A 9,967-nucleotide genomic window follows, 5' to 3' on the forward strand; every position below is an offset into this window, starting at 1 on the left:
TAGTCCCACATACTTGTGGCACTGCCGCCTTGGTCGCATTGGTGTCAAGCGCATGAAGAAGCTCCATGCTGATGGACTTTTAGAGTCTCTTGATTATGAATCGTTTGACACATGCGAACCATGCCTCATGGGCAAGATGACCAAGACTCCGTTCTCCGGAACAATGGAGCGAGCAACCAACTTGTTGGAAATCATACATACCGATGTGTGCGGACCAATGAGTGTTGAGGCTCGCGGAGGATATCGTTATGTTCTCACTCTCACAGATGACTTGAGTAGATATGGGTATGTCTACTTGATGAAACACAAGTCTGAGACCTTTGAAAAGTTCAAGGAATTTCAGAATGAAGTAGAGAATCAACGTGACCGAAAGATAAAATTCTTACGATCAGATCGTGGAGGAGAATACTTAAGTCACGAATTAGGTACACACTTAAGAAAATGTGGAATCGTTTCACAACTCATGCCGCCTGGAACACGTCAGCGTAACGGTGTGTCCGAACGTCGTAATCGCACTCTATTGGATATGGTGCGGTCTATGATGTCTCTTACCGATTTACCGCTATCATTTTGGGGATACGCTCTAGAGACAACTACATTCACTTTAAATAGGGCACCGTCTAAATCCGTTGAGACGACACCGTATGAATTATGGTTTGGGAAGAAACCTAAGCTGTCGTTTCTGAAAGTTTGGGGATGCGATGCTTATGTCAAGAAACTTCAACCTGAGAAGCTCGAACCCAAGTCGGAAAAATGCGTCTTCATAGGATACCCTAAGGAAACCATTGGGTATACCTTCTACTTAAGATCCGAGGGCAAGATCTTTGTCGCTAAGAACGGATCCTTTCTGGAAAAAGAGTTTCTCTCGAAAGAAGTAAGTGGGAGGAAAGTAGAACTCGATGAAGTACTACCTCTTGAGCGGGACAGTAGTGCAGCTCAGGAAGATGTTCCCATGATGCCTACACCAACTGAAGAGGAAAATAATGATGATGATCAAGGTACTTCGGATCAAGTTGCTACTGAACTTCGTAGGTCCACAAGGACACGTTCCGCACCAGATTGGTACGACAACCCTGTCCTGGAAATCATGTTGTTAGACAACGATGAACCTTCGAACTATGAAGAAGCGATGGCAGGCCCAGATTCCAACAAATGGCTTGGAGCCATGAAATCCGAGATAGAATCCATGTATGAAAACAAAGTATGGACTTTGACTGACTTACCCGATGATCGGCGAGCGATAGAAAACAAATGGATCTTTAAGAAGAAGATGGACGCGGATGATAATGTTACCATCTATAAAGCTCGACTTGTCGCTAAGGGTTATCGGCAAGTTCAAGGGATTGACTACGATGAGACTTTCTCTCCCGTAGCGAAGCTTAAGTCCGTCCGAATCATGTTAGCAATTGCCGCATACTATGATTATGAGATATGGTAGATGGACGTCAAAATAGCATTCCTTAACGGGCATCTTAAGGAAGAACTGTATATGATGCAGCCGGAAGGTTTTGTCGATCCTAAGAACGCTAACAAAGTATGCAAGCTCCAGCGATCCATTTATGGGCTGGTGCAAGCATCTCGGAGTTGGAATATTCGCTTTGATGAGATGATCAAAGCGTTTGGGTTTATGCAGACTTATGGAGAAGCCTGCGTTTACAAGAACGTGAGTGGGAGCTCTGTAGCATTTCTCATATTATATGTAGATGACATACTCCTGATGGGAAATGATATAGAATTCTTGGACAGCATTAAGACCTACTTGAATAAGTGTTTTTCAATGAAGGACCTTGGAGAAGCTGCTTATATATTAGGCATCAAGATCTATAGAAATAGATCGAGACGCCTCATAGGTCTTTCACAAAGCACATACCTTGATAAGATTTTAAAGAAGTTCAAAATGGATCAATCCAAGAAAGGGTTCTTGCCTGTATTGCAAGGTGTGAGATTGAGCTCGGCTCAATGCCCGACCACGGCAAAAGATATAGAAGAGATGAGTGTCGTCCCCTATGCTTCAGCCCTAGGGTCTATTATGTATGACATGTTGTGTACCAGACCTGATGTAAACCTTGCCGTAAGTTTGGTAGGAAGGTACCAAAGTAATCCCGGCAAGGAACACTGGACAGCGGTCAAGAATATCCTGAAGTACCTGAAAAGGACAAAGGACATGTTTCTCGTTTATGGAGGTGACGAAGAGCTCGTCGTAAAGGGTTACGTCGACGCTAGCTTCGACACAGATCTGGATGACTCTAAGTCACAAACCGGATATGTGTATATGTTGAATGGTGGAGCAGTAAGCTGGTGCAGCTGCAAGCAGAGCGTCGTGGCGGGATCTACATGTGAAGCAGAGTACATGGCAGCCTCGGAGGCAGCGCATGAAGCTATTTGGGTGAAGGAGTTCATCACCGACCTAGGAGTCATACCCAATGCGTCGGGGCCGATCAAACTTTTCTGTGACAATAATGGAGCTATTGCCCTTGCGAAGGAGCCCAGATTTCACAGGAAGACCAAGCACATCAAGCGTCGTTTCAACTCCATCCGTGAAACTGTTCAAGATGGAGACATAGAAATTTGCAAAGTACATACGGATCTGAATGTCGCAGATCCGTTGACTAAACCTCTCTCGCGAGCGAAACATGATCAACACCAGAACTCTATGGGTGTTCGATTCATCACAATGTAACTAGATTATTGACTCTAGTGCAAGTGGGAGACTGTTGGAAATATGCCCTAGAGGCAATAATAAAAGTATTATTATATTTCTTCGTTCATGATAATAGTCTTTTATTCATGCTATAACTGTATTATCCGAAAATCATAATACACGTGTGAATACATAGACCACAATATGTCCCTAGTGAGCCTCTAGTTGATTAGCTCGTTGTGATCAACAGATAGTCATGGTTTCCTGGCTATGGACATTGGATGTCGTCGATAACGGGATCATATCATTAGGAGAATGATGTGATGGACAAGACCCAATCCTAAGCATAGCACAAAGGTCGGTTAGTTCGTTTGCTAGAGCTTTTCCAATGTCAAGTATCTCTTCCTTCGACCATGAGATCGTGTAACTCCCGGATACCGTAGGAGTGCTTTGGGTGTACCAAACGTCACAACGTAACTGGGTGACTATAAAGGTGCATTACAGGTATCTCCGAAAGTGTCTGTTGGGTTGACACGGATCGAGATTGGGATTTGTCACTCCATGTTACGGAGAGGTATCACTGGGCCCACTCGGTAGTGCATCATCATAATGAGCTCAAGGTGACCAAGGTGTTGGCCACGGGATCATGCATTACGGTACGAGTAAAGTGACTTGCCGGTAACGAGACTGAACAAGGTATTGGGATACCGACGATCGGGTCTCGGGCAAGTAACGTACCGATTGACAAAGGGAATTGTATACGGGGTTTGATCGAATCCTCGACATCGTGGTTCATCCGATGACATCATCGAGGAGCATGTGGGAGCCAACATGGGTATCCAGATCCCGCTGTTGGTTATTGACCGGAGAGTCTCGGTCATGTCTGCATGTCTCCCGAACCCGTAGGGTCTACACACTTAAGGTTCGGTGACGCTAGGGTTATCAGGAAGACAAGTATGTGTTCACCGAATGTTGTTCGGAGTCCCAGATGAGATCCCGGACGTCACGAGGAGTTCCGGAATGGTCCGGAGGTAAAGTTTTATATATGGGAAGTTGTTAAACGGACACCGGAAAGTTTCGGGGTCATACCGGTATTGTACCGGGACCACCGGAGAGGTTCCGGGGGTCCACCGGGAGGGACCACCCCTCCCGGGGGGCTACTTGGGCTGCATAGGGATAGCAGCCAGCCCCTAGTGGGCTTGGCGCCCCCCCCCTTGGGCCCATGCGCCTAGGGTTGGGGGGGAAACCCTAAAGGGGGCGCACACCCCTTGCTTGGGGGGCAAGCCCCCCACCCTTTGGCCGCCGCCCCCTCTAGGGTTTCCCCTAGAGGGCCGGCCCCCCTTGCCCCTTCCCCTATATATAGAGGGGTGAGGGGAGGGCTGCAACACGACACAACTTAAGGCGCAGCCCCTCCCCTCCCCAACACCTCTCCTCCTCCGTACGTGCTTGGCGAAGCTCTGTCAGAGTACTGCTGCACCAACTACACCACGCCGTCGTGCTGCCGTTGGAGCTGCCTTCCTCAACCTCTCCTTCCTTCTTGCTGGATCAAGACGGAGGAGACGTCGTCCGTCCCGTACGTGTGTTGAACGCGGAGGTGCTGTCCGTTCAGCACTTGGTCATCGGTGATCCGAATCACGTCGAGTACGACTCCATCATCACCATCCCCTTGAACGCTTCCGCACTCGATCTACAAGTGGTATGTAGATGCAAACTCTTCCCCTTGACTCGTTGCTTAGATGAACTCATAGGTGGATCTTGGTAAAACCGTAGGAAAAATTTTAATTTTCTGCAACGTTCCCCAACACCCTCCTTGTCCTCGAGCTGCTTCTTGGCACGGCCGAGCTCGTTCTCAGACCGCTCGAGGTTCTCCTTCAAGGCATTGACCTCCGCAGTCAGTGCGGCAGAGGTCAGCAGCGCAGACTGCATTCCCATATTGACATATTTTTGTTAGACTCATGCGTATATCTTTTTAGATCCTTAACTCGGCTTTTCTTTCCGAATGCCGAACTGAGCATCAGGGGGTACTGTCTATGCAGTAACATTTTTATATATGTTTTCGAACACATACCTCAAAGCCTGTTAACAGACTTGTATAGGCTTCTGTCAGCCCGCTCTTGGTGGACTGAACCTTCTGAATCACCGCACTCATAACAGTGCGGTGTTACTCGTCGATGGAGGCGCCGTTAAGCACCTCTAGCAAATTGTACGGCGCCTCCGGATGGACGGAGGTCGCCGGCGTCGTAGGCTTGCCCTTCTTACGAAGGCGCCGCCTGTCGGACTCTGGAGCCGTTGATGGCTCCGGAGCAGTGTCCGGCCCAGGGCCGGACTTGGATCCCTCCGGGGCTTTACCCCCTTTGGGCCTGGAGTCCGGGAGGTCGCCTTGTGGCGCCTCCAGGACCACCTCCTCCTGGTTTAGTCCCTTTTGGGCCTCCACCTCGGCGTCGTCCGTAGGGAGAGGGGAGGAGGCCGTCGGAAGTGAAGCACTATTCACATCCGATGATTCCAAGGAGCCACTCGTCGAATCGTCGAGCTGAGCTCTGGGCGGACTGCATAATTAAATTCGGCGTCAGAAGCTACAGAATAATAGAGGAGCGCCATAAGTCATTCGGGTAACCGGACACTTACGATTTTGCCAGGGGCTTGACCCTGGATGGCCATTCCTCCCCGCCGTCTTCGGCATCGGAGGCGTAGTCCGGCAGAACGGTCTTCCCCTTCTTGGACCCTCCGGCCTCCCTAGTTGGGGCGGCCTTCCTTTTCTTTCCTTCCCCCGTTGGAGGGGGAGAGCCTTCTTCTTCTTCCTCCTCCTCGTCCTCAGAGGCGGAGGGTGCTTCGGGGTTGTCCGGCGACGAATAAGCAAAGGCGGAAGAAGGCGTAAATGGAAAGGGTAGATTCTTATCCCCTTATATGGGCGGCCGAAACTACGAGCCCTCACCAGTCTAATAAAACTTGCTTATCTCCCAAGCGCCGCGGTTAATGGCGCGGTTGGGTTACCCACGCCCGTATTGATGAGAATCCCGGAATAAGGGGACACGATCTCTGCTTTGACAAGACGTGCCAAGGAAACCGCCTCGCTAAACGCGCTGAGGTGGAACAGTAAAACGATTCGAATAAAGGCTTGGCCGTGGCGTGATGTCACGCTGCGGAATACGTCAGCAGATTAGATTTGTGCGGATATTATTCTCTCTACGGTGGTATGTGGAACTTATTTTTGCAGAGCCGGACACTATCCTTGTGTTCAACATCTTCTATGAAGTATTCGGAGTAGGAACCCGCCTTGCAACGCCGAAGACAATTTGCGCGCCGGACTCGTCGTCATTGAAGCCTGGTTCAGGGGCTACTGAGGGAGTCCTGGATTAGGGGGTGTCCGGATGGCCGGACTATGACCTTTGGCCGGACTCCTGGACTATGAAGATACAAGATTGAAGACTCCGTCCCGTGTCCGGATGGGAATTTCCTTGGCGTGGAAGGCAAGCTTGGCGATACGATATGAAGATCTCCTCCCATTGTAACCGACTCTGTGTAACCCTAGCCCTCTCCGGTGTCTATATAAACCGGAGAGTTTTAGTCCGTAGGACGAACAACAATCATACCATAGGCTAGCTTCTAGGGTTTAGCCTCTCTGATCTCGTGGTAGATCCACTCTTGTACTACCCATATCATCAATATTAATCAAGTAGGAGTAGGGTTTTACCTCCATCGAGAGGGCCCGAACCTGGGTAAAAACATCGTGTCCCCTGTCTCCTGTTACCATCCGCCTAGATGCACAGTTCGGGACCCCCTACCCGAGATCCGTCGGTTTTGACACCGACAGGGATGTTCAACCCCAGGGTATCACCCCTGACGTGGTGGTTGGGTCGGTGCCAAGGGCCAGCGGTACAACCGCTCGAGCGAGAGGTATAACCGCTGAGGATACACATCAACATTTGAAAAGGAGGAGAGCTCTCTCTCAAACAAGAAATGGAACGCAAAGGTGGGTGAGTAAAATGTGTACGTGCAATGATTCATCCAACTCCTTCCAATGTGGATTCCCTCTTAATAGTATGGGTTTCCTACGACCAAAGAGATAAACACATAGACAAACACCGTCTTCGATCTTTTCCTTCTAGAGAGAATAACAACTCGATGCAAGCCTAATCCCGAGAACCTGAAGCACTAAACACAAGATTAGACCAACAAGGAGTTGTCATCATCATCCAAAACATAAACTAGGGAAATGAACTAACAGCGTTGCTAGTAACTACCACTAGCACATTCCTAATAAAGCGCTACTGCTAAGTAGGGCTAGTAGTAGCACGGGTGAACCAACACTACTGCTAGACTTTAGCTGTAGCGCCGTAGCAGTAGCGCGATCCCCCCGCGCTAATGCTAGCCCAAAAACCAGCGCTATTGCTAGGCTTTTCCCTAGTAGTGATGGGTGCCTTCCGGCAAGCAATAGAAGCCTATGAGATACATAGGGAGGGAAGAGAGGCACACATTGATCAAACAGACCCTACCCGCAGTCGAATTGTTCCTCCCCTCCATGGCATAACACGATTGTGAAGCTTAGAGACAGAGAAGTTGAAATCCTTGGAAAGAAGCTTACATGGGGAGATAGGCGTCCCAAGATACTTAAAAGGGAAAGTGCCCAGAGAACATTAAAGAAGGGAGGCAACCTGCATAGCCTCCTTAGGAGAAGCACCCAAAACTAAGACCTCACTCTTACAGAAGTTAATTCTAAGCCCAGACATTTCCTCAAAGCACAAAAGAAGAAATTTTAAATTAGCGATGCACCAATCTGTGTTTTACACCATAATAATAGTGTCATCAGTGTACTGAAGGTGAGACACGCCAAAGGGAATAAGGTGGGATGCAACAAGCAGAATATGACTAGTCGCAGACGCATGGTTCAGGATACAAGAGAAAGCATAGGCCACAAAGTTAAAGCAGGGTCGAAATCGGGTCTCCGTGACGTAGGCCCCGACCATTTTTAAAAAAAGGGCTCACAATACCATTCACAGAAACCGCGGTATGGCCACCACAAACCAACTGCATAATACGATGGATGAACGCGCCATCAAAACCCTTGGCTAGGAAAATATCACGAAGGAAAGGCCAGCTAACCGAGTCATATGCCTTTTCAAAATCCAACTTGAGCACCACAGTGTTGTTCTTTCTAACTTTTAGATCGTGAATAATTTCATGGAGACTAAGAAACCCGTCCAAAATGAAGCGCCCCTTAATAAAGGACGTTCGCTGTTGACCAATGACCTTATGAGCAATCGGCGAAAGACGTGTGGCAAATCCTTTAGAAGAAAATTTGGCAATATTGTTAATCAAGGCGATGGGCCTGAAGAGTTTGATGGAGTCCACCTCTTTAACCCTGGGAAGAAGGGAAATGACCACGTAGTTAATCCTATAGATGTCAATCATGCCCAAACAAATGCCAGTGATAATGGCATAAACCAGATGCTTGAGGACCTGATGGAATTTTTTAAAGAAAGTGATCGAAAACCCATCAGGGCCAGGGGCAGAGTTAGATTTGGACGAGGAGACCACCAGGTCAATCTCCTCATGAGAGAGAGGTACCATGAGCGCAGCATTATCCGTGTATGAAACCGATCCCCTAAAGCCCAAAGGTTGGGGCTAATTTGAACATCAGGATGGTGCTTGGCCGCCAACAGAGTGTTGGGCTAATAAGCCGCGGCGATGCACCGGACACGACCAGCGCGTGTATGGGTGCGAGCTGGCCGGGTCGGGCATGTCGGGCACGCGGCGAGTAGTGTGTGTAGGTGTGCGTGTGGTGCATGGGTGTGTCCGTGCAGGTGAACACCGCACGGGTGTGTGTGTAGACTAGGTCGGTGCCTGATCCGAGCGCAGCGGGAGCGCGTGATCGTTGAGGGCTCGGCGCAAGGCGCGCGCGTGGAGCGCGTCGCGGGGCGTGCAGAGCGGGCCGATCGGAGTGCGCGAGTGGGCAGGTGCGAGTGGGTTGGAGCCCAGCGTTGCCCGGGTATAAAGGCAGCTGCGGTGATCATTGTAATGGTGTGGTGTTGTGCTGAGTTCGTGCTCAGGAAGTGGCGTTCGTGCGCCGGAAAATCCACCGTGTCCCCGTGTCCTTCTCCTTCCTCTGATCTTCTTCTTCGTTGGTTCATGCCACGGCGTCTGAGAGAGCTAGGAGGAGTGCGGCGAGGAGCTGGTGGTTCCAACATTTGGTATTAGAGCCTCGTCCTGGTCAGGGCGCGCCGGCGATGTCGATCGTCCCGTACACCGGCGGAGCGGGCGGATCATTGATGCAGACGGTGCCGCAGCTCACCGGCGAGAACTACACGGCGTGGGCGATCAAGATGGAGGCAAACCTCGACGCGGCCGGGCTGTGGGAGGCGGTGGTCGTGCCGGAGGACGCGGCGGCGGCCGTGATCGCCAAGAAGGACAAGCCGGCGAGGGCGTACTTGCTCGGGGCGCTCGCGGAGAACCTGCTGCTGCAGGTGGCGGCGAAGAAGACCGCCGCGGAGGTATGGGCTGCCCTGAAGGCACAGTTCGTTGGTGCGGACCGTGTGCGGGCGGCGCGGCTGGGCACCCTGCGCGGAGAGTTCGAGCTCCTGCGCATGGCGGACGCCGAGACGCTGGACGACTTCGCCGGCAGGCTCGGAGGGATGGCGGCGCGCTACGCGGCGTTGGGCTCGACCCTGGAGGACGCCGCTCTCGTCAAGAAGTTGCTCGACTCGGTGCCGAACCGCCTGTACCCGGCGGTGGCTGGGATCGAGCAGTTCTGCGACGTCGACGACATGGCGTTCGAGGACGCACTGGGACGGCTGAAGGCCTTCGATGAGAGGCTGCGACGGCGCGGGCAGGACGGAGGCAACCAAGGCGGCGAGCAGCTGCTGTATACCGCAGCACAGTGGCGGGCGCGCGAGCAGCGTCGGGGCGGCAGGCGTGGAGAGGACGACGACGACGGGGCGCGTAGCGAGGCGTCGGGCTTCGGCGGGAACCGGCGCGGCCGCTGCTACAAGTGCGGTGACCGTGGGCACTTCAAGCATGAGTGCCCGCAGTGGAAGAAGGGGCCGGCACCGGAGCGAGCACTGCTGGTCGACGGCAACGTCGAGGACGGCGGGCTGCTCTGAGCCGCGGCTTAGGGCGCGGGTGTTGGGCTAATAAGCCGCGGCGATGCACCGGACACGACCAGCACGTGTATGGGCGCGAGCTGGCCGGGTCGGGTGTGTCGGGCACGCGGCGAGTAGTGTGTGTAGGTGTGCGTGTGGTGCATGGGCGTGTCCGTGCAGGTGAACACCGCACGGGTGTGTGTAGACTAGGTCAGTGCGTGATCCGAGCGCAGCGGCAGCGCGTGATCGT

At 51.8% G+C, this 9,967-nt stretch overlaps 1 protein-coding gene across 1 annotated transcript; it reads left to right on the forward strand.

The window, feature by feature from the left end:
* Window positions 1–9,222: 9,222 nt before the first annotated feature.
* On the forward strand, window positions 9,223–9,738 carry LOC119326714. Its single transcript, XM_037600336.1, has one exon. It carries the CDS (start codon window positions 9,223–9,225, stop codon window positions 9,736–9,738), a length of 516 nt encoding a protein of 171 aa, XP_037456233.1.
* Window positions 9,739–9,967: the final 229 nt, after the last annotated feature.

Source organism: Triticum dicoccoides, chromosome 6B (genome assembly GCF_002162155.2).
Source record: "Triticum dicoccoides isolate Atlit2015 ecotype Zavitan chromosome 6B, WEW_v2.0, whole genome shotgun sequence".
In the NCBI taxonomy this organism is placed as follows: Eukaryota; Viridiplantae; Streptophyta; class Magnoliopsida; order Poales; family Poaceae; genus Triticum; species Triticum dicoccoides.